This window comes from Alternaria incomplexa, assembly GCF_024043165.1.
Source record: "Alternaria incomplexa strain BMP 0042 chromosome Unknown scaffold_17, whole genome shotgun sequence".
NCBI classification, from domain to species: Eukaryota; Fungi; Ascomycota; class Dothideomycetes; order Pleosporales; family Pleosporaceae; genus Alternaria; species Alternaria incomplexa.
Genome location: NW_026249866.1, coordinates 15,225 through 38,255, shown reverse-complemented (window position 1 = coordinate 38,255; position 23,031 = coordinate 15,225). Strand labels below are relative to the sequence as shown.

Here is a 23,031-nt window from a genome sequence, read left to right as displayed (position 1 = left end):
TACGGTTAGGGTTCTAAACCCCAATCCCCAGCCTTGGCCTGCCTTACCAGCCTGAACAAGCAATGTTTGGTCGCTCTACCCGATGCAGGGCTCGGTCGAACCATCGTCAAACACGATGTGCTCTTATGAACGAAACCTTTGTATCTCTCTTTGCCGAAACCAAATTGCGCAGAATTCTGGCGGTGAAGCGATAGCGCCCAGTCGGCATCTGAGGGGAGCCATTGCTACGAGGCCTCCGAGCTCGCCTCAGATTGGTCCTTTCAGTTTGAAAACAAAAGATGGTGGGGAAGAAGAACTGATGTTGTTTTGATAGTATCCACAGGCCTGCTGCTTTCTCACCGCCTGATAACGTCATCTCCACTAATGGGATGAGCTGCAAGTGTGCTGACATTCATCTATTCTGGAAAAAAGCAATGTAGGATGCGGGAACGCGGTCGTAGCCGCGTTTGTCCAGATCGCTCCTGAGACGGATCCCTACATCCCTAGCTGTAATCTTACCGCGTGTGGGCACGCGAGCTGGAGTTGACGTCGATACTCACTCGCAACACATATACTGCCAACCCCCCATGCACCTCGTTCTTGAATCGGAATAATGCACCGCCAAATGCCCCTCTTTTTGGTCATTATCTATTGAAGGAGCTATTGATCCGTCATACTGTGTGCGAGAGACTGCATCAGGTCATTCCTTCGATCGCGCAACTGGCCCCACGTCTCTCATTCAAACTCGTACCCTCCCTTGTGGCTAGTTTGGTATCGCATCGTCTACTACCATGCCTCATATTGTTGATCAGAAATCTGCCGAGGCAGGCCCACTTACCCCAAGGAAGCTTGTTCTCTGTTTCGATGGCACTGGCAACGTGTTCAACGGCAATACTTCAGACACTAACATCGTTAAGTTGTACGACAAGTTTGACAGGAAAGAACCTACACAGTACCACTACTATCAAAGTAAGCAACTTGCTAGCCATTGTCCTATGTGGCATAAAGCTAACATTTAACTGTACAGCTGGCATTGGCACATACCACACTAACGGAGGCCCTATTAATAGGGGCTTTTTTGGCAACATCAAGTCAAACATCTCCAAGTCGATAGACAGTGGCTTTGCTACGACCTTCGATGCCCATGCAATTGCGGGCTACCGCTTTGTTATGCGCTACTACCGGGAAGGGGACAAGATCTATATTTTCGGCTTCTCCAGAGGCGCCTTTACCGCTCGCTTTCTTGCACGCATGATATACAGAGTTGGCCTACTCTCGGAGGGCAATGAGGAGATCATCCCTTTTGCTTACGATTTGTACCATCAGTATGTGAAGGGAAAGATCAATGCACCCGAGCACGAGGGAAAAGACTCTCCACCCACTACAGGCACCGAGACCGATCCCCTCCTTCACCACGACGCGTGCGCGGCCGAATGCTCGGAACCCGATCAGCAACAGATCAACAAGAACAAGCTCAATGCCTTTAAGACAACCTTCTGCCGTTCAGAGGGTGACGGTGACCAGGGCATCAAGGTACACTTTCTGGGCATGTTTGACTGCGTGAGCAGCGTCTCAGTCCTTGACAGTCCCTTTGGCGTAACACCGAAACCTGTCTCCATTCTCGGTACCGCCCATCACGTTCGCCATGCTGTCGCCGTTGACGAGCGTCGTGTCAAGTTCAAAGCGGCTCTGCTCCACCAAGACAACAACCACCCTCTTAAGAAAGAAGAAGACATTAAGGAAGTCTGGTTCCCTGGCAACCACGGCGACGTTGGTGGAGGATGGCCAGCTCCGCCAGCTCTGACAGCCCCCATGGCCAAGCACGAGAGAAGCTGGTGGCGCAGAATTTTCACAAGCTCAAAGGAAGAAGAAGCCTCAAACTCAGGCACAGACCCTTATCAGATGAGCGATGTGCCTCTTGCTTGGATGATCCGTGAACTGGAGCTGATAGGCGAGAAGGACCCGGCGTCGGCGCTCAAATGGAATACAAGGAAGGATGGGTTCAAAAGGCACTTCTTCATGAAGCGCGACCAAGCTTACAATAGCCCAAGCCATGACACCCTCAAGATCTCAGGTGGCTCCTCGCTCTTCAAAGTTATGTTGTGGAATTTCATGGGTGAGTCTCACGTGCATACCTACCCCCCAAGACACCATGTCACTAACAGATCCAAACAGAATGGCTACCGATCCGACGCTGGGAATTGCTCAAAAAGAGGGGTGGCCCAGGGTACGAGTGGGCATACATCACATGGCCGTTCAACCGGGGAGCGTCACGTGATATCCCTGAAGGAGCACTTCTACATGACTCTCTCCTGAAGAGATTGACGGGCATGAAGTATCCAGACTATTGCCCGTCTAACAATCGAGGCGATGGTTCGGCTGCTTGTTTGGTGCCGGACAAGTTTTCTCTCGAGCAGGAAGACGAGGGAACGGACAAATCAGCTGCTGGCGTTGATGAACCTCGGGGCATTCACAACATCTACACGCTCGAAGGCGAGGGGTCGCGTCGTGGGAAAGATCGCGGGGGTATGCGGAAGAGAGTGTTTTAGTATATAGACTTTTTGTCCCAGGGCGCCAAGATGTATAACTTATTCGACTCTACCCTCAATGGAATTCCCAGCCAATAGGCACCATCGAAGCGCGATACCCCTGGCTAACGCCTCACCTTATCAAAATCCCTCGGCTATTCCCGTCCTACTCAAGTCCCCTCCCCAATAATCTCGCCTTCTACTGCTGTAAGCACTAATAAGTTGAGGCACACGGTAAGCCCGAGTACACGTCGCTGCTATCGTGCTCTGATCGAGTCTCTGCGCTGAAAACTCCAGATGGTAACGAGAGCCGCGCCTTTGATAGGAAGGATACACCCTGTCATTACACACTACTCTTTTCTTCCCTCCTTTCTTTCCGCCCCTGGGCTAGCTATAGATCTACTCATGTTCTATCCTAAATACTACGTACTTGTAAGCCTAGGACCACATCACATGGCTGCTCTGCAGGTATAACCAATGCGTTCGTCTACTCAAGAGCTTAGATCACATACTTGTAAATACACACAACAATACACTTATACATTAGACGATATCTTACTATGTCGCACTGTTAGGTGCCGGTAGTGTAAACGAAAAAACTAAGAGAGAGTGTGTATTGTATTGTTCGTAGCCTCCTAGCTAAGCTTATATAAAGGTCATCGCACGGCGTTACTAGTAACAACGTTTTCAACAGCGCTTGGCCTGCAACATTGTTATAGTCTGGTCCTATCACCTCGAAAGGATCTTTCGATTAGACTCGCACTACTCGTAGGGCAATCGATGGGCTGTTACGATTACAGAGGAGGGAGTGAACACACGCTGGGTTTTGTGGGCGACAAATAGCCGTGTCAGGTATGACAGCACCTAACCCACGAGAAGAAAGGGCTTACTAAGGAACACGTGATCGGCTCTGCAGTCCTAGGCATATCCCGTGCAAAAGCTGTCAGACCGCAGCCCTGCACGATTACGCTAGGCGGCCAAAGAGATACGTAAAATCAGTACACTACTGATTATGGTGCAGGATAGTATAAAATATCGTCAGCCAGGCCTGACGACTATGATAGGCGAAAACCAGCATCTGATCCGCGTTGCATACGCGTGTTTTTGGATCAGGTGCGTAATTGTCTAACTGCGATGAATTGAGGGTCAAATTCACGTAGCATCATACACTAGGCTAGGGAAGCGGGAAGTCCTGAAAGCCACATTGCGTCGTGTGGGGTCGCGCGTGGCCGGCACATTTGTAGGGGACAGTAACGGCGTCACAGGTTCTACACGATCGCGGATTGTCAGCGCCTTCGGCCACAGACTGCCGTGTGTGTCTTCTTGTTTGTGCTCTTTGTTGAGACTTGCTCTCATCATCATTTTCCATCTTCGGTAAGATCACCAGTTCTGCCTACATCAAGAGCGGAAAAAGAAACGGCGCTCTACGTACACACGTTATCTCTCTCTTCAATCCTACTCGAGGGTGGGTGGATTGAATGCATAACACATGTAGATCAAACCCAAAAAACAAAACATTGTTCATGGCTGAGGAAAAAGAAAACGCTCGATTGAGCTCGTACGGTACGGCCCGGTAGCGGGCACTAATAAGTGGCTTGTCTGCTGAGTTCGGCTCACGACGACAATTCTATAGCCACGATACCAGGGCTGCGAGTGTGTATTTGATACTGCGCAATGGCTTATGGTTGGCTAGTGATTTGGGTTCTACAATCCGCGTTCGCTGCAGGCAACTGTCGAGAGCTGTAATTCACCGCTACATTGTTTCTCTTTTCGCGCAATGCAAGCCTACGGTATGCAGTATGCAGCTATACGATGCAGCAGTCGAAGTAGTCATATCATTTCCGTATGCGGAATATGGGCATTCCCGACAACATGGACGTAGTTCGTACTATCTGCAGCTTTAACTATAAGACAGGACCCTCAAGACTCGATTACCTTCCCAAAGTCACAGCACACCTTAAGCTCCTTCCTTAACACAAAACTTCTATCAAGTCTTTGGAGAACAAGATCACTTCGTCAAAATGTCTACACAAAACACCATGATCGAGCAGACCGGAGGCGAGATCCGAGCAGAAGAGCAGGTAGCCCGCCTCACGAAGCTACCTGCACCACAGCAGACCTATGATGCTCTTGACAGCGGCATCGTTAAGGTCTTCACTAGTGCAAATTTCGGTGGCGCCAGTTTCACGATTGATACTGAAGACTATGCGAGCGGCCAGCGTCACAGACTCTTGGCGGAGAATTACAACAAGGCCTGTTGGGTTACGTGGAACCTACCGTTGGGTACGGTAATGACAATGATGGAACTAGACAAAACCCCTGAGAAGAACCAGCCCGTCGCCGATCCTCGTGGTTGTGGTCGTACCGTTGAGTTGGTAGGTACTGGCAAGACGGAAGCAGTTAACCTGATCCAGGTATACATGAATGCTTGCGTGAAAGGATTCTGGTGGCGAGAAGTGGATCTATCGATGGGGGCCGTAGAGCTTTTTGACGCTTATCTGCGTGACGTAGGCGGAAGCCTAGCATACACCCGTCAAACTCTATTCTTGAGCGAGTGGGCACCAGGGGTTCTCCATTCATTCAATTTCTGGTGGATGAACGAGCGAATCAGTTCTGCGCGTTGGCACACACTTCTTAATCGACAAACGGTTACCCTTTTCGAGCATGCCAACGGCACTGGGTTCGAGTTCAACAACATCCGGGCATGGGGAAAAACCAAGGAGGCCTATGACCTCCACGTTGTCAACCACGGCAACAATCTCAGTGCATTTTCGTGGACCTCAGTCAGCCCTGTCAAGGAAAAGATCGAACCTATCACCATCAGCCACGATCGTTCAAGCTGCTCAATGCTCTACAACGAAAAGAAAGGCGTGAACTACAGCACTCAGGCGCAGCCAAGCAAGATCGCGCTCATGGAACCTGCAACTCAAGAACTCACGATCGAAAGCACCGATGCAACAGCTACCTCAGTCAAAGCCTGTCTGCAAAGCACTGTTGGATCCGGCTGCGAGGAGAAGGAATCCTACGACGTCCAATGGACACTTTCCGTCTCACACTCCTGGGACGACGCCTCCGCCAAAAGCAAATTACACACGCACGCCGAAGCCCTGACCTTCGAAGAGCCACTCCACATCTCTCCACGTTCCAGGTACACCGCCAAGCTCTACGTACCGGTCCGAAAGCTGGTCCACGAGGAGTACAAGACCAAGGCCACGCGCTGGTACAAACAGCGCATATCGGATTGTGTGCAAGATGGCAACCTGTACAAACGAGATGAGACGGTGACGGTGCATGTGAATGGGACGCTGCACCATTCGCCTGAGATGATCTGGCATGAGACTAGGCTTGATAGGTAGAGGTTGGGTGGTGCGATTAGGTAGCGAAGGCGAGCGGGAACGATGTAGTGAATACATAACGATATTTTGATTCTAGTTCGCAACTTATGACGGGATTGGTGCGCATTGATGCTGCGCCTAGTTTATCTTCTAGCTCCTCGAGGCTGTATGAGGCCTTTATACTAACAGGGCTCGACTTTTCTCAGCGTAGGTCGAAAATCTGTTGGATACCGTAGATGCAGTCTTCTTCGTTGCTTGGGTTGCGCGACGTCGCAGTGGCGAAGAGACGCATAGGGTCGTTTCGGTTCAAGCCGATGATGCCGAGGTCGCTTAGCTGGAGAGTGACCTGCTCTGCCTCCAACCCCTCCATTCCAGACCAACACGAACGCCAAACTGAATTGCAAGCGCCCAGAAGATGCTGCAAGCGGAGGTAGTCGGAAATCGTAGTATGGGTGTCGTTGATTGCTAGCGATTCACCGTTGTCCATAAGAAGAACGGCGTCCTTGCGCAAATACGTCTCCTGCAGTGTCCACACTGAGGAAAACCACGGCTCCCAATTGAATTCTGCTAACACACCTACCGCCTGATCCAGGGCTTCCTGGTTGTACTTCCCTGTATTCCATTGATCGTACATACACTTCCAGAAACTCCAAAACACATGAAGTTCTTCAAACCTACGTGCTGGACTACGGCCAAGCCAAACGTAGACACGATGCGCATGTCCAAAGATCTGTGCCTGTCGACCGATCTCGAGGTCGCTGTCGATATTTCTTCTCTGATCAATGCACGCGATATCGATCCATAAGTATTCGATGCAAGGTAGTCTGAGGTAGACCTTTGGATAGCCGCGTTCAGCTTTGCGACATCGAAGTGAACTGGTTTGATCATCGGTATAGACCATTCAATGCCGTTGACATGGAGTATTGGAACTTGGAGCGATGTGTCAATCTCGCGGAAACGCCCCCATGTGTAGGCGATCGCATTGTACTGCGGCGAGTAGACATTTCCGTATAAATCTCTAGGCTGGCACTCATGAGAAGTCATTGAAGGAACATGGAGAAGGCAACGGGGCCAGCGTCCAAGCCTTGCTTCCAGTTTCATAGCGGCCCTGTTTTGCTCATTCACTGCAGTCATTTCGAGGGAGATTCACGTGAGCAGTATCAATGTTCGATGGATGTTTGTCTTCAGCCGTTTGGAATACCATAGTCTAGAGCGAGGAAGGCCTCTTATGTACTCTTCTACTCACAGCCATTGCCCTACATTCTGCAAGCAAGATTATGTTGTGTTACTCGAGGTACAGCGAAGCCACTATCTTGAACAAATGATAGCCACTGACGAGAACGCTGTTTGTTACATAGAAGTGTGATTCTGTGCGTTCGTACTTTGCGCAACGAATCATCTATGCTGTCGCAAAGCCACGCGAGAATGGGACGATGAATGGAGCGCAACAAGTTCATTCCCATGCTGTGCGACAGTAAGCACATTGAGGATAAGTAATACGGCTACTGGATTGGATGAGTAAAGGGAAGCACTGGCTCAGCTCGCTAGCGTATGAGTAAGATCGAACACAGTCAATTTGTAGCACTTAGTGTCGTGCTGCTTCTTTTTGAACCTTCTAAGAGCATCTTGTACATCTTGCGGAAACGAGGGTAATATATTTTTGTAATAGCTAAGTGCATGCAGACTTAAAAAGACAGTGTGATAAAGGATGACAGTCTATCGCCTATTGTCCGCGCGCGTAAGCGTAATGTTTCGCACCTTTGTAAACTATGGGTGACCTGTACAGCTATTCGGTAGAAGCTAGAGCTTCGATCGAGCAACTTGTTCGATCCTTTTAGGGACTCTTTACTCCCAGTAGTACATAGAGTATCGGACTCGGAGTTAGTCGAACTGACAGGACGGAGACCTCTGTGGTGTTTCTTTCTCTGAAACCATACGTCGGGGTGAACTTGATAGTAGGTGCACTTTAGCAGCATCCTTGACAGCACCGAAGCTGTTGTGATACGTTGTCGTTAAGGTCGCGGATATTACCTCGCCGTTCCCACCATCCAGGTATATTGGCTCTGCTTCGGCGGACTTTGCAGCCGAGCGCTTGAACCCCGATTCCCGAAATATAGCTGCTAGTGCCACTTCAGTAGTTGCCACAAGATGGCTATTCGTGTGTCGGTATATGTACATCGCGAGCGTGGCGTAGAGCTGGTAACCTAGCTATAGATACTGCATCGACGTAGGCATCCAGATGATGGAGCTGACGAGTCCAGTTGAAAACATCAGTCCAAAACAGATGATGACGACGAATTGCGCACGCTCTCGTGTCCGACTTCTGGCTGGATGGCCGGAATGACGGAAGAACTGGAGAACGGTAGACTCTTTTCCCTCGATCAGGAATATGCCTTGCTGTGGGTGGATTTTCTCGAAGAACTTGGTACTTTCTGCTATATCCAACGCTGGTTTAGGGGCGAGATCTTCTCTGGAGATGGCAAAGATTGCGCTGATCCATTTCAAGAGAGGTGGAGAGAACCAGAGCCAGGCAAACCAAGATCGCCACACTATCGCAACGGTGATGCCTGCTAGCCCACCGCTCAACTCTGACACCAGAAGAGCGAAGAAGACCCTCCAAGAAACACCCGCGGTATCGTTTGATACAGCTCTACCCTTGTGCGGTGGACTAGTGGTATAGTCAAGGACGAGTTTGTTGAGCGTAGTCCTGGCTCTTACAGGCCACCCATTGTCGAGACCGTTTTGAGGTTTCTTGACAGGGATTGGTAAAAGTGAGCCCGCTCGAATCTAAAAACTATTGCGGACAAGTTTAGTTGACTCCTGTTGACCGTTACATCAGACTGCGTATGACTAGCCGCTATTTTTGAAGGAAGCAGTGCCTAGCATGTGTCCAGTCGTGTCTCCTTCGAACAGTCGGTTTTCGAAGAACTTGTCCAGCGTGTGAAGTGCAGCGCGATGCACTGGACCGCCCATTGGCATGAACAATGCCACCTGAAACATATGGTATATGCTGAACCCATTCCAGAATCTCTGTGGCCATAGCAGGCGTTCAAAAACTCGATCAGTTGTGGCCTCTGCCCCAATGTAGCCGATGAGCGTACCCAATGCACTCAGAATAGAGGTCTGTTCCAAGAGCGAAGGGTTCCCACCGTGTCGTTGCAAGATTGGTGGCATCTCGGTTATGGGGTAGGAAGATCGGTAAGCCGCAGCATCAGAGAGGGATTTCTGGCCGAAGTGGGAGTTCAGCAAGTAGGCCACAATGAGGCTCTGGTAGCTTTTCAAATAGGCGCAGTGATGGAAGGCTGTAGAGGGCAAAATATATGACGGCAGGAAGACCAATAGGAGCTGGTGAAGGCTTGAGAGCTGCAGGATGACGATAGATGCTGGGATGGCCACGTTTGAAGACTTGCATGGCTGTGCGGCATGCTTCTTTTAAGTGCTCGTCGTGAACTGGTCATACAGCAGATGGCGTGATGGGCATTTGGTATGGGATGGTCTGCCAATAGTGGGGCGCCGTGTGTAGTGATCCCTAGTCTGCCTATGCACCTACAATACCCCGCTACTGTTCTATAACCAGGATCGCATATCTGCCTCATTGTGGCAACGAGGCATAGATGAGCATCATCCTATTGAATCATGTCACCGGAAGCTGACTACTTATTACCGAGCTCACGATTCGCTTCTTCTTGGACTGTTAGCGGAAACAACATTTGAAGTATGGGGAGAGTACCTACGCTTCTAAAGCTGTAATGTCTTATAGATCGACTCGCTGCACTTCAGTGAACCAGTAGTCGTTTCGATCAAACGTTCAAAGTATCGCGACCTCATTCAATCTCAGGTCATTCGATCAGACCTGATGTCACTTGTCAAAGCTGTGTGCCTCTTCGTAAGTTCTAGATCTCAGCCTTGCGCTATTAACCGCTCTCTGAGGTTGTATGACCGGTCTCGCCAGCTCAAGAGATGCGTTATGAGCTTGGCTCTATTATGGTTCCAAGATCTGACAGCGTGGGTAGCGTTGTTTCATTTGTAGTGTGCTCATATTGTTAACGCGTGATGCGCCATTACAATAATGGCGTTCCACTCGGCTGAGTTGCGTCTGCCGCATTTCCTCACCAGGCATTCGATTCAAACCAGCGTGCACGATATTACTCTCAGGATGTGGGCAGCCAAGCTTGATCAGCATCCTTAGGATGTGTAGCTTGAGAGAGCCTGGCAATGAGCCTCGTTGCAACGATGAGCATGGTGATGCGAAGCTACTGAAAAGCCACCGGTCGCGTAGAGTTGTAGATGCCACCGGATCTTCGTCGATCGCATAATGACGTTGTCGAGGGAACCGGAGAATCGTGGATATACCGTAGAATAAATTGATTCTGCAGCGATATGGTTCTCTCCTGCCTGACGGTGCTATTGTGATGATGTGGCGCTGCATCGACCCTCACTCGTCTGTTGCAGACGACTCAGATAGTCAGCTTTCTCTTGCGACTTCCTCAGGCGATGAGACCATGAATATGAACTACGGGAGCTGAGCGAGTCCTTCGTACCGAGGCTATACTGAGTGGAACGCTGTGCGCAGAACACTCACACTGCAAAGGATGCAAGGCGTTTGTGAAGATGACGCCGGAGGTCATCATCTCACCTGTATCTCTTCTTGTCGCGGTCAACAAGTTGTCATGAGACTGTGTATCTTAGTGGAATCAACCTAGGGAATCATGAGTATGCGACGAAGGGAGACCATTGACCGGAAGCTGTTGGTTGCAGCGTTAGACTTGTGTGTGTGAATGTCATGATTGGGAGCAGCCGATAGCGGCCGTTGCACAACGACCTCGGGAGCGTCGCCGCGAGTGCGCGGCGGCCACGCGGCTAAAATTCTCGCCGAATGACAATATCTGATCCGACAACATCATACATCACTCGAAAGCACACTGCAAACTCAACTTATCAACAATGGGCGCCATGGCTTCATTGCCAGGCGTTATCTTTCTTATCTCGAGGATTTGGTAGTAGTGGGTCAAGACGCAACGTCCGACGGAAGCAGAGTTTCGGAGCGCAGAATGTGCCGACAGGCAAGACCACCCGCTACACTGATGCAGCCGAACTGATGCGACAACTACACAGACGGTGAAAGCAGTATCTACACACTCTCCAATGCCATGTGTGTGGCAGAGTTTCAATTACCACAACACAGGTCAGCGAGGCGACAGTCAGCGAGGTGCAAAGAATGCGCCGAGGATAGCTCCCACAAGCCAAACAGATAGGAAGTGTCAAAACTACGCGACATTAGTTTGCGAAAGTTTGAAGCCCAGCGACTGTCAAGAAAACAGACAGGAAGACATATTATTGAGAAGTAGCTTGAAGCATACCATGAGTTAGCGGCAAGTTCCCAGGTGAACCGGGGAAAGGATCATGATCCTTCAAGCACTAGTACGTTTGCGCAAGAGAGCCCTGAAGCGATCCGATGAAGTCTTCCGTCGGACCTTCCGTGTCGGCTACGTATCGCGTATTGACGTTACACAGACAATCCTTCACTACGCGACTATGCCAACTTCCAACTTTGGCCATGAACAGCAGGTCTTATCACCACAGACTGTGTAAACTCTGCAAAGATATCGGTGCCTATTACTTCCACATAGCTGTCTGCAGATAAGACGATTCCGAGTTTGCAAGGCTCGAATCAGCCGAGTGGCTCGAGCCATATCGGAATGCCGCAAAAGATGAGCTGAACATGGCACTCATACCGTATATTAGAAAGACACAGTCCAATCTCATGATCCTCACATTCGTCTTTTAGCCTTCTTGCATTGTCTTCCAGTCAAACTGCACCCAACCCCTCACCGATCATCCCTCCACAAAACCGACGTGCGCCTTGAAACCATGGGCTCAATAGAAGCCAACGGCTGGAGACCTCTGAGTGTAGGCGTAATCGGAGGAGGCATCGGCGGCCTATCAACAGCCATCGCGCTCCGTCGAGCAGGCCACACCGTCACAATCTACGAGCGCAACGACTTCGCCGGCGAAGCAGGAGCATCCGTCTCCTGCGCCGCCAACGGCACCCGCTGGCTCCACGAATGGGGTGTCGATGTGGAGAAAGGCGATCCAGTTGTTTTGAAGAAGCTCATCAATCGGGACTGGACGACGGGCGAGCCAGTCAGTGTTTACGATCTAGATGACTACGAAGAGCGGTGGGGTTACGTTTATAATATGTTTCATCGGCAGTATATGCATAAGATGCTTATGGACTGTGCACTACAAGAGGAGGGTGAGGGGACGCCGGTGAAGTTATTGGTGAACCATCCGGTAAGATTCCATGGCCTATCTTCTCACGACTGTGCTAATGAGAGGTTGCAGTGCCAAGGTATAGACATACCGTCAGGCCTAATCACCTTCTCCAACAACACCACCGCCCACCACGACCTCATCATCGGTGCCGACGGCATCGGCTCCATCACCCGCAAGATAATCGGCCTGAACCCCGAAAAGCGCCCCGCAGAATCCAGCTGCCTGCACGCCAACGTCCTCCGAAAAGACATCCACCGCCTTGGCCTCGAAGACTACTCCCTCAACAGCGCACTAGAATACTGGGGCGGCCAAGAAGGCAAGTGGGACAAGATCGTCCTCTCGCCTTGTAACGGCGGCGAACTCCTCTCCTACTACTGCTTCTTCCCCCGCGAGAAAGGCGACTATGCGAATCAGACGTGGGGAGGTGCCGATTTGCCTGTCGAGGAACTGCTTGCGCCTTATCTGGAACTTGATGAGAAGGTCAAGGCTCACCTTGCTATTGGGATTGAAGTGAGGCCGTGGCGGCTGTGGGTTCATCAGCCTTATCCGTATGTTGTTAAGGGGTGTATTGCTTTGATTGGAGATGCTGCTCATCCGGTAAGAGAGTACCATTCCTCCATGATGCCAGCCATCCTTAGGTATTGAAACTGACATTCGTTTCCCAGATGATGCCCCACCAAAGTCAAGGCGCCTGCATGGCAATCGAAGACGCAGCCGCCCTGGGCATCCTCTTCAGCAAAGACTACTTCAGAGGCGATGTGCAAGAATCACTTGCCGTCTACGAGAAAGTGCGACTGCCTCGCGCGACAAAAGTCCAGGCTTCTGCTGCGAAAGCGGCGTCCAACATCAACGAACGTATTGGTATGTATCTCAGCATAATCATCCGATTTGGAGAACGAGTGCTAACGGAAGGGGTTTGTAGGCTTCTCGAGCAACACATCAATGGCGAACTACAAGGTTGAAGACGAGGCGAAGAAGTTGACGATCGAGGAGATGAACGCATATGATATGTACAAGGATATTGATGAAGCGTTTGCGGAGATGGAGGGTGTGCCATACACGGACAGATATGTTAGGGGATTGCCGTTTGGGCTGCGGTTGTCGAATGGGGTTCAGATTGCCGGGAATGCGCGACTGTAGTGTTGGGAGATGTACTTAATCGGATTATAAATGTACACACATGCATCGCTTTGATCCCCGTATGCGCGCCGTGTTGGACGTAGGAAGGATTGCGACGTTGCCGCGAGAACGTCGGAGATGAAGCATGTTGATCGGATTCACGCACAAGGTAGAATTGTATGTGCGACAATATGATTGCGTCTCGATTTTCTCCGTCAGTTACTTTTGATCGTGCCATCTCATTCATCATCATCCTTCCTTGGCCGCGGTGGCTTCTGTCCGTACACCAGCGACCTAAGCTTCCGTCAGCATCGTAACAAACCGGGTATCAAGCATGATTCACTTACACTTCCTGATAAGCATGAATCCCCCTCGTCCGCAGCGCCGTCCTCATATGCGCAAGATAAACCTCGACCTCCTGCTTCGTCCACCCCATAATCGTGGTAAGCAGATACAAACTCCACCCTTCAATACCCTGCTCCCAATTAATCCTGTTATACTGCCCCAGCTCCTTGAACCGCTTATCCGCCGGCCAGCCACCAACCGGCAACTTCCAGCGATGCTCAACAACGTTTATAAATCCCGCGGCTTCTATCCCCGCGCGCTGTTCGTCGGCTGTGCGCAGCGACTTCCCGAAGCGGTCGCCGAGTTCGAGGGAGAGCTTGCCCCAGCGGTCGTAGATGGAGCCGGGGGTTACGGTGCCGTCGTCGGATTTGGGGACGACGGAGAATTCGAGTTGTTCGATGTAGCCGCCGGGTTGGAGGTGGCTTGGGGGCGGGGTTAGTATGGGTGCTGTTGATGAGGTGTGGGGTGGTGTGGACGTACTCATAGCACTCTTTGTAGAAGGCGGGCCAGTCGGCTACGCAGCCGAAGAGGGATCGGATGTGGATGAAGTCGAAGTGGTCTTTCTTGTAGAGCCAGGGCTCGGTGAAGTCGTCGATTTCGAAGCGGACGTTTGGCGGGACCATGGAGGGTTGGGTGGGACTGAGGTCCGTTCCGAGTACCTGGACTTGTTAGAATGGTGTCACGGACTCTTCGTCGCATATCTGTACGCACCTCGGCCGATGGGTATCTATCCGCAAAGTCGCTGTTGGTTTCGCGTCAGTCTGTCGGTCGACATGCGAGAACGTGAGACTGACATAGCCCAGATTCCTGACTGGTCAGCTTATGCGTTCGTCGATCAGGGTGTTCCTTGCATACCGGTGCCAGTCCCCAGATCCAAGACGTGCTAGAGTACCCGATTGTCAGCCCGAAGCCAACAGCCATGGTGTCCTGTCTGAATCCAAACGTACCATGGGCTGTTTCGTTATGGGTGCCAGGAACAGCTCGCCATCGAGTAAGAGGAGGCAGATATGGTGGCTACCCAATCCAGTCAACACGAGTCCTTCGCCAAATGGGTCGCATGCCATACACGATATCGAGCTGGTCTGCCGATGTCTCATCATTCGGCCCCCCTGTGCTCACTTAGGAACAGCATTGGCATGGAACGAGCGGGCAGCCCACAGTATGACCCTTCCTTGTATGCATGGTATCGCCGGCCGTTGCGGTACTTGTAGTTGTATACGGCCGATTTCAGGGACGTGGTCTCGCTTCGGTCCGTGTCAGAAGGCGGCTGGTTGGCGGCTTCGTCACCCTGGGAAACTTACGATGCCGAATCGTCGCCAAATGCCGAGTCGGTTTCGTCCGAGTCCTAGACGCTTGTGTTAGCAACGCGACAATCGTTCGCGTGGGGACACGGCTTACATGAGCGATCTGGGCTCCAATGTCGGCCATGTTTAATGAGGCGCAAGATGAGAGATTGTCGCAGCGAGGGGTTTGCAGGTATCGGAACAGTGCGAACGAGAGGGTCGCCCTGCCACCACTTAGCGTGACCTTTTGTACCGATTGCAACGTTCAGGCCAGCAGCTCGAACTACTGCCTTCGCTCCCGACAGCCGTGTGACCGCGGCTCTACGCCGGCGACATGCACGCATGCAGACAGTCGACCGGCCAGACACCAGCGCTATCAGCCAGGTGCTCCGGTTGGCCACGGTCGCTTGCAATCTAGAGAGTTGTCCTTAATGAAGTGGGGATGGCAGATACCGTCGTCGACTCGTCTGCGAGAACTGCGCGCGACTATTGAGGTCGTCTTCTTCATCCTACTATCCTCACAGCGCCCGGCGAACTGTCCCACCAATCAATGCCGATCGTCGAGTCCTTACCCAGCGCAGCGGTACTGCTGTCCGCGGGACTGACAGCCCTGCTGGCCTACGTGCTGTACGCAGTGACCTACAACGTCTACTTCCATCCGCTGGCCAAGTTTCCGGGACCGCCTCTCGCCGGCGCTACGACATACTGGAAAGCGTATATTGAGTGCATCGCAAACCGGTCCTTTTGCCACTTCCTGGTCGAGCTGCATGCGCAATACGGTACGAGGGACCTGGCACGCAGTACACAAATGTGCAACGCTGACCCGTGTGGTGCGCGACGATAGGCGACGTTGTTCGTATTGGACCCAACGAGGTGTGTGAAGCATCGCGAGAATGCAGTGAACCCCACTCTTGTGCCACCACGTGTCGCTAACCATCATGGCCTAGCTCCACTTTGCCAACCCCCAAGCCTACCACGACATCTACAACAACAAGAATCGCTGGGACAAGGAAGCGACGCTCTACCAGAGCTTTAACGAGGACAGATCTAGCTTCGGCTATCTCACGTATGCCGAGGCCAAGAACCGCAAGGATGTGCTCAATCGCTCCTTCTCGCCGGCTGCCATCGAGAGCTCCGAGGGTCTGTTGATTGAAAAGACCAAGGCTCTCTGTGCAGCCTTCGAGCGGCAGAGCAAGGCTTCCGCAAGTGTTGATCTGTTTTACGCATTCCGCTGCATGAGTATAGATGTCATTACGACCTTTTGCTTTGGCAAATCCATCCACGCGGTGGATGAGCCTGACTTCAAGGCGCCTATTGTCGTGGCTCTTGATGCGGCGACCCCCGTTGCTATGTACTTCAAGTATTCTGATTTGTTCAAGAACTTCATTTTGAAATGTCCGCCCAATCTGTCCAAGAAGCTTAGCCCGTTGACAGCGGGCATGATCGATCTAAACCAGGTATGTCCCTCGCTCGCTGGGGCAGCGGCCTACTGACATGTTGAAGCTACTCTCGCAGCAGATCAACGAGCTCACTGACGACCCAGAGAAACTCAAACTTCTCCCTCACAACATGACCATCTACCATCGGCTAATGGACCCGGAAGCGCATCGCGACAAGCAGATTCCATCGGCTGAGAGCCTGTATGAAGAGGCCCAAGCGCTCATGTTTGGTGGCACAGACACCGTCGGCAATACCCTCATGGTCGGCGCTTTTCACCTGCTCAAGCATCCTGACAAGATGCAAAAGCTCAAGTCGGAACTATCCGCGGCATGGCCATCTCTCATCGGAAACGAGCCCACGGTCCGCGATCTCGAAAGGGTACCGTATCTGACCGCGGTCATCAAGGAGTCGCTCAGGCTCTCATCGGGAGTTACCGCGGGCCTTTTGCGCATCGTTCCCGCAGCCGGTGCAACGATAGCGGGAGTCGAGGTGCCGCCGCAAGTATGTCTGCATTTTGCTCTAGGCTAAGACGCGTGCTGATTGCGTGCCAGACCATTGTATCGTGTGGGAGTACATTCGTCCACTTCAACGCCGATATCTTCCCAAAGCCAGAGGAGTTTGTTCCTGAGCGCTGGCTCGATGAATCTGCGGACTTGGACAAGTGGCTCGTCGCCTTCTCGCGCGGCCCACGTATGTGCCTGGGAATCAAGTGAGTCTGATCTTCGGTAACTCCAAGTGAGATCCGAAGCTAACGTGGTAACTTTTTGCAGCCTGGCTTGGGCGGAGTTGCGCCTCGGCTTCGGCCATGTCTTCCGCAAATTTGACATGGAGCCCAAGGGGAAACTGTAAGTCAATTGAAGTTTCTTGCTCGTATGCTGTGCTAATGACGATCAGGCCTGACCAGCTGGTGTGGCGGGATGTGTTCTTGCCCTTTTACCATGAAGACCATTTGCAGGCACATATGCGGCCTGTAAGTGCGTGATAAGTGTTGTGTCGGACATGGGAGCTGTTGGGGTGGTCGAGTCATTTCATAGATTGTGCGAAGACGACAAAGGGATCAGCCGACCGTTGATCGCGCTCTGGACTTGCACACGTGTAATTGAGCGCCGATCAGTCGGAGATATGGCACCTGGGCGCAGATCAATATAGTATGAGCTAGTGGGTGCCGAGGTGCAAAGGGGGACAGGGCTTTCTGAAAGAAGTTTGTCAAGCTGAAAAGGGCATTGTGACTTGAGCTGTGCCTCTACTCGGCGCATGTGATGTATTGCTGAGAGGCATCTTTCTGCAGGCGGTTCCAAAGTGGTGGAGGGTTGCATCGGACAGGGTGCTGGAGGATGTGACGAGGGCTCTGGGTGCACGACATTGCATTAGCTGCGGGTTCTATTGCGGCGTCAGCTACATGCGCGTTTGGTACAAGCGCGGAGCACTGTGGTTCGCTGCCTCGTCCAACCACAGCGTTGAGCTGGGGGGAGAAGTGAAGACCCCGCCCCGTTTGAGCAAGGAAGAAATTGAATAGACGCGCTGCAGTCTAGATGCAGTCTAGATTGGAACAAGAGCGAAAGTTAGCAATATGTTAAGCTCCAGGTTGTTTACTGATATGACTTGAAGGGGATGTGGGGGAGCGGACAGCAGAACACGAAGGTAGCTGGCGATCATGGCGATCAGCAGCAGCGATGAGAGTTTGGAGAGCAGGAGCTAAGGGCGGCGGAAGTTTTGGAGCCGATGGAGTCAGAGTTGGAGCTTTCAAGGTTGTATGAGACGATAAGGTTGGCGGTTTGTGCCAATCGGAAGGGCAAACGGGTTGGCAGAAGGGCCGATGATTGGCGGGCAGGTGTCCAAGCATGTGCGGCGGAGCGAGACGAGATGAAGGGTGACAGGCGGGCCGCAGAGGCCGGGCAGCTAGCCAGGTCGTGGATGGTTGCGAGGGGACAACTGAGGGTGGACATCTGAAAGGGCATGCGATCAGCCAAGGGGTTTGGATGCAGCGATTCAGGCGTCTCAGGCGTCGTGTGGAGAGAGTGGGATGCAGGCTAGCTGGTTAGCGACGCGGGCGCATCGTCTGGTGCAGGCGAGCTAGACCCCGTTGGCTGCCATGAACTCGACTTCTCCCCGCTGAAATACTGCATACCAGTACAGACGACGTCCACGACGTAGCAGACGACCGCCTCCCAGCAGCACCCGCCCTACCTCTAAGCCCGCCCTTTGCCTGTCCTTACACCGGTGTAGTCTCCAAGTCTCCAATGTCCCCATTGCGCCTGGGGTCCGCCAGCCGTCGCACACGCCTTGACCTGGGCCCGCCCTCGCTGTGAGCGCCCTCACGCCCTCACCATGCCCGCCACGGGAGGCAGCAGGGCCGTTCACGCGCCGCCCTCGAAGCCGACAGACAAGGGCAAGATGGCACAGGCCGCCCAGCCGCCGCGCAGAGAGAGCAGCGCGGGCACCTCAGCCCAGCGGCCCGGCATCAAGACGCGCGCATATTCCGCTCCCAACGTGCCCAAGAGCGACACCGACGGTGGCAGCGAGCTCGACCGCACCGACGAGGCCAGCGAGGCCGACGAGATTGCCGACGATGCCTTCTTCCAGCGCTACCACTTCCCCCAGCCCTCGACCCTCTCCACCCAGCACGAGGAGGGCGACAGCAGCGCCGAATCCTCGTCCGACACCGAGGGGCCCCTCTCGCCCACCCACCACAAGGACCGCCAGGCCCTGGATGCCGCCTCGGAGCCTTCGAGCGTGAGTAGATGAGTACCTTGACACGGGGAAGATGATGTGTTGGCAATACCGCAGTAACTTACATATGTAGTCCACCAGCGACTCGGCATCAACCATGCAGGACCTCAACATCGCCGTCATCGGCGCGCGGACTTCGGGCAAGAGCACCTTCATCCGCCGCGCCCTGGGGCTGCCCGACACGGCCACGACGACTTCGTGCTCGCGCCGCATGACCATCGACGGCACCCCCTACATCGTGCGCTTCCTCGAGATGACCTTCAACGACGTGCACGTCGGCGACCGCAGCATCATCAAGTGGCCCGAGACAATCCACGACTTTGCGACGCCGCGCATGGACGCCGCCGTCACGCTCTACGACGTCACAAACCACGAGAGCCTGGGCAAGGTCCCGGAGATGCTGAGTGCGTACCCCGCCATCGCGTCAGCCGACGCGCCTCGTACGCGACATGCTGACTGAGTCCAGGCACACTGTCCAAGGCTCACCTGCCCTTTATCCTCGTCGCCTGCAAGTGCGATCAGCACCCCGCCCACCGCGAGGTCGATCCGGCCGTTGTGGAGCAGAAAGCAAAGTCCTTCATTGGAGACGTGAGCGTGTTTCAGACCTCCGAGTCGTCCCCGGAGACGCACCGAGGATGCCTGTCCGTCATCACTCGCGCGGCCATAGCCGCCAAGCGCCGTAAGTGGCTCATTTCCTTTTGTTACACGCCCAATTGCCCATACCCAATGCCCCAAGTGCCCCCCAATGCCCCCCAATGCCCATTCCAGGGTGCAAGTCATTGACCCCCTGCAGCCAGGTCCCAGGCTTCCATGGCGCGGCGCCGGGCCAACTCTTCCGCCGTGAAATCAATCACCCAAAAGGACCTTTGGAGCCGCAAGCACGAGCGGGCTAGCTCGGAGATCTCCATGAGGTTTCAACGGGGTTCAAGCGAGGTCAAGGGCCACCGTTATAAGCCCAGCGACACCAACAAAACTTTTTTCAACGCTGAAGAGTCCCCCGGCTATGATTCCCAGGAGTCTGATGATAACGACTCGGACGCCGGCCAAAGCATCATGTCGGTGAAGCCGTCGGATGAGAATGGCTACACCTTCGAGCAGCTGGTCGACCGACTGCTCGCCCAGCCCATGTCCAAGAACGACTCCAAGTTCGTCTCCGTGTTCCTGGCTCTGTATCGGAGATTCGCAACCCCGGGCCAGCTACTAGAGGCCATCATCAAGCGCTTCGAGTCGCAGAACAAGGACAAAGAACTGCCCATGATCCGCATTATTGCCCAGCTCCGCTACCTGTCCATATTGCAACACTGGGTAGCCTACTATCCCGGTGACTTCGCCTACCCAACCACACGCCGACTCATTCGAAGGTTTGCATCGTCGTTGGCCTTGAACCGGGAGTTCTCCGTCGCCGCAACGGAGATTATTCGCGATCTTGAAATGGTCACCGAGGACGACGACACCGACTGGGCATGCAGCGACCGCCAACGAGCCCAGAACGAGAACATACCGACATTCCACAACAACGTCCTGGACGAAGACTCCGACGAGGACGAGTTCTCAAGAGCACTCGGCCACATGTCCATGAGCAGTTCGGCACGGAATTCGGTTGCCCGCAGTAGCGTAACCGGTGGCGCTTCCTCCACCAACGGCTCCATGGGCTCATCGCAGATCCTGCTTACCCAAGTCGAGAAGAACGAGCGACTCGCCCGACAATTGGAACCCAACCCAATCAAGCCCATGTCCAAGATTCAGTGGCACCAGCTTATGGGCGAATCGGACGAAGCTATCGCAAAGGAACTCACCCGGATAGACTGGATCATGTTCTCCTCGGTACGACCACGCGATCTTGTACGTCACGTCAGCTTGAATGCCGAAGAGAAGAAGCGGTGCAAGAACCTCGAAAATGTTACGCGCATGACCGAGCACTTCAACCACGTCGCCTACCTCGTTACCAACTACATCCTCCTGCGCGACAAGCCCAAGCACAGGGCGCTCATGATGGAGAAGTGGATGAAGATTGCACGACAACTTCGGAAACTCAACAACTACAACATGCTAGGTGCCGTAATGGCAGGCATCAACGGCACCGCGATCGGACGACTGGTAGCGACTCGGGAGCTGGTCCCTCAGGCCACCAACCAAGACTTCTGGAAGCTCGACATCCTCATGGGCCAGACCAAGTCGCACTCCGCATACCGACTGGCGTGGGAGAATAGTTCCGGCGAGCGCATACCATATATCCCACTACACCGCCGCGACCTCGTATCGGCTTCGGAAGGCAACTCGACCTTCGTCGGAGACAAGAAGAAGACGGATTCCGCGTTCGCACCCCATCCAGGCGTCAGCGTCTTGGAAAGCGTCGTAGGGAAGCGCGACAGTCGAGAGCCACCGCCAGGCGGAGTTGTCGGCAAGGAACGAATAAACTGGCGGAAGTTTGAGATCATGGGCGAAGTCATCGTCGGAGTACAACGTGCGCAGGGTACTCCGTACCCGAACTGGCAGCGGTGCGAAGAGATTCGGAATCTGATCTTGGACATCAAGATCAACAAAGACGACGAAGTAAGTCTTCACCACTGATGGTATCTCCAGTATGCTGACATCATCCAGGAACTCTACGAGCGCAGCACCCATCTCGAGGCGGGCAGAGCCGACGAGAAGAGCAGGATCGCAAGATGGTTCCGAGAGCGTTAGTGCTTCTCTCCTACTTACCCACCCATCCCTAGCGCGCAGCTTTTCTTATCTTCATCTTTCATGTTGAGATCAGATAAGCTAAGTGCAGGTCTTTGACTACAGCCGGGCGTCTATCCCTGCCCTCGTTGCCCTCCCTACCTCCAGCACAAAACTACCAAGCCGCCGCGAGCACCACCAACTTTGTGCGCATCTGAGCACACCACATCCACGTCATCCACACCCATCTCCAACACGTCGCATCTACACCACATCGCATCTCGGAACTATCTACACCACATATACCCATTTTATCCCGGAGCGGACTGCATTTTTTATAACGACATTGCTTTTGTTTGCTGTTCAAGCATTATGATTGCACACTTATCTGCTATCGTCGTCATCTATCTCTTTTTTGTTCTGGCTTCGTTGCACGATACCTCATATCCCTATTTTGGCGTTACTTTTATATAGCGGGGCAAACTACCACACGGTTACGTTATCATCTTCCTTTGTTGCAGGCTGGGGGTGAGACGGCATGGCGCCGGGATGGCGGAAAAGGTATGCGTAGTAGTCAGAGTAAGTGGGACTGGCTATATCAATACGAGCCGCTTTTTGATCGATTGTTGGATGTTTTGCGTGATTAGGCTGATAGTGACTGCGCCATGCTGGTGCTGTGGAGGGCGGGCTATTAGTGATGACCTTCCGGGCTCGGGACGAATCATAGGCGGCACACGTGATATGTGGCTGGCTTCAGGCAAGCAGCGCACGGTTGGACGCCTATCGCTCCTACTACAACAACGCCCGCAACTCTTCCCAGCCTGATCTTTCCGATTGTCCTTTCTGTTCTTGCATCGTGTGAGCTTCTCCCGCAGCCTGTGTGTCACAGACTGCACTCAGCGAATCACGTCAACGCTATCGCAATTGTCCCGCGTGCGAAAGCGCATTTTCCATGACCAGCGTGATCCAACCCAATTCCAGCTCCAAGTCGAAGGCGCGCTCGACTCTTTGCATCCTAGGTGTTACCGCCTCTGGCTCACCTGCGAAAGTCGAGAACGAGACAGCTTCTCCCGCATCTTGCAACAACGCTACGTTACGATAAGAGCCCATTTGCTGAAAGATCAACAAACAAGAGATACTTCCTAGGTCGTATTCTCTAATTGAATCTAGTGGGAGTTTTGATTCAAGACCGTACTGTGGTAGAGCACCTACCCTCCCACGCCTTCATCAGCTCATTTCCAACTTCTGAGCCTAAGTTCAAGACCGAGTCGCTAGACTGTCACTGCTCTTCCTTCAGATTACAACAACGGACAGCGAAGCGATGTATCCAACTGG

The 23,031-nt window shown here is 53.0% G+C and overlaps 6 protein-coding genes across 6 annotated transcripts; 5 read left to right on the top strand and 1 right to left on the bottom strand.

The window, feature by feature from the left end:
• Positions 1 to 770: 770 nt before the first annotated feature.
• J4E90_009655 (uncharacterized protein) lies at positions 771 to 2,528 on the top strand (the record flags this gene model as incomplete). The annotated part of the gene is made up of 3 exons (XM_051439174.1): positions 771 to 948; positions 1,007 to 2,095; positions 2,155 to 2,528. The coding sequence occupies 3 exons, from the start codon at positions 771 to 773 to the stop codon at positions 2,526 to 2,528; spliced, it is 1,641 nt and encodes a 546-aa protein (XP_051286778.1).
• Positions 2,529 to 4,528: 2,000 nt separating this feature from the next.
• J4E90_009654 (uncharacterized protein) lies at positions 4,529 to 5,863 on the top strand (the record flags this gene model as incomplete). Its single annotated transcript, XM_051439173.1, has 1 exon — positions 4,529 to 5,863. One exon carries the CDS (start codon positions 4,529 to 4,531, stop codon positions 5,861 to 5,863), a length of 1,335 nt encoding a protein of 444 aa, XP_051286777.1.
• A 5,850-nt stretch (positions 5,864 to 11,713) lies between these two features.
• Positions 11,714 to 13,258, top strand: J4E90_009653 (uncharacterized protein; the record flags this gene model as incomplete). Its single annotated transcript, XM_051439172.1, has 4 exons — positions 11,714 to 12,136; positions 12,188 to 12,715; positions 12,784 to 12,979; positions 13,041 to 13,258. 4 exons carry the CDS (start codon positions 11,714 to 11,716, stop codon positions 13,256 to 13,258), a joined length of 1,365 nt encoding a protein of 454 aa, XP_051286776.1.
• A 322-nt stretch (positions 13,259 to 13,580) lies between these two features.
• J4E90_009652 (uncharacterized protein) lies at positions 13,581 to 14,205 on the bottom strand (the record flags this gene model as incomplete). The annotated part of the gene is made up of 2 exons (XM_051439171.1): positions 13,581 to 14,004; positions 14,063 to 14,205. The coding sequence occupies 2 exons, from the start codon at positions 14,203 to 14,205 to the stop codon at positions 13,581 to 13,583; spliced, it is 567 nt and encodes a 188-aa protein (XP_051286775.1).
• Positions 14,206 to 15,415: 1,210 nt separating this feature from the next.
• J4E90_009651 (uncharacterized protein) lies at positions 15,416 to 17,018 on the top strand (the record flags this gene model as incomplete). The annotated part of the gene is made up of 5 exons (XM_051439170.1): positions 15,416 to 15,644; positions 15,710 to 15,738; positions 15,813 to 16,322; positions 16,369 to 16,806; positions 16,857 to 17,018. 5 exons carry the CDS (start codon positions 15,416 to 15,418, stop codon positions 17,016 to 17,018), a joined length of 1,368 nt encoding a protein of 455 aa, XP_051286774.1.
• Positions 17,019 to 18,633: 1,615 nt separating this feature from the next.
• J4E90_009650 (uncharacterized protein) lies at positions 18,634 to 21,720 on the top strand (the record flags this gene model as incomplete). The annotated part of the gene is made up of 5 exons (XM_051439169.1): positions 18,634 to 19,038; positions 19,109 to 19,439; positions 19,502 to 19,714; positions 19,829 to 21,588; positions 21,637 to 21,720. 5 exons carry the CDS (start codon positions 18,634 to 18,636, stop codon positions 21,718 to 21,720), a joined length of 2,793 nt encoding a protein of 930 aa, XP_051286773.1.
• Between the last annotated feature and the right edge of the window lie 1,311 nt (positions 21,721 to 23,031).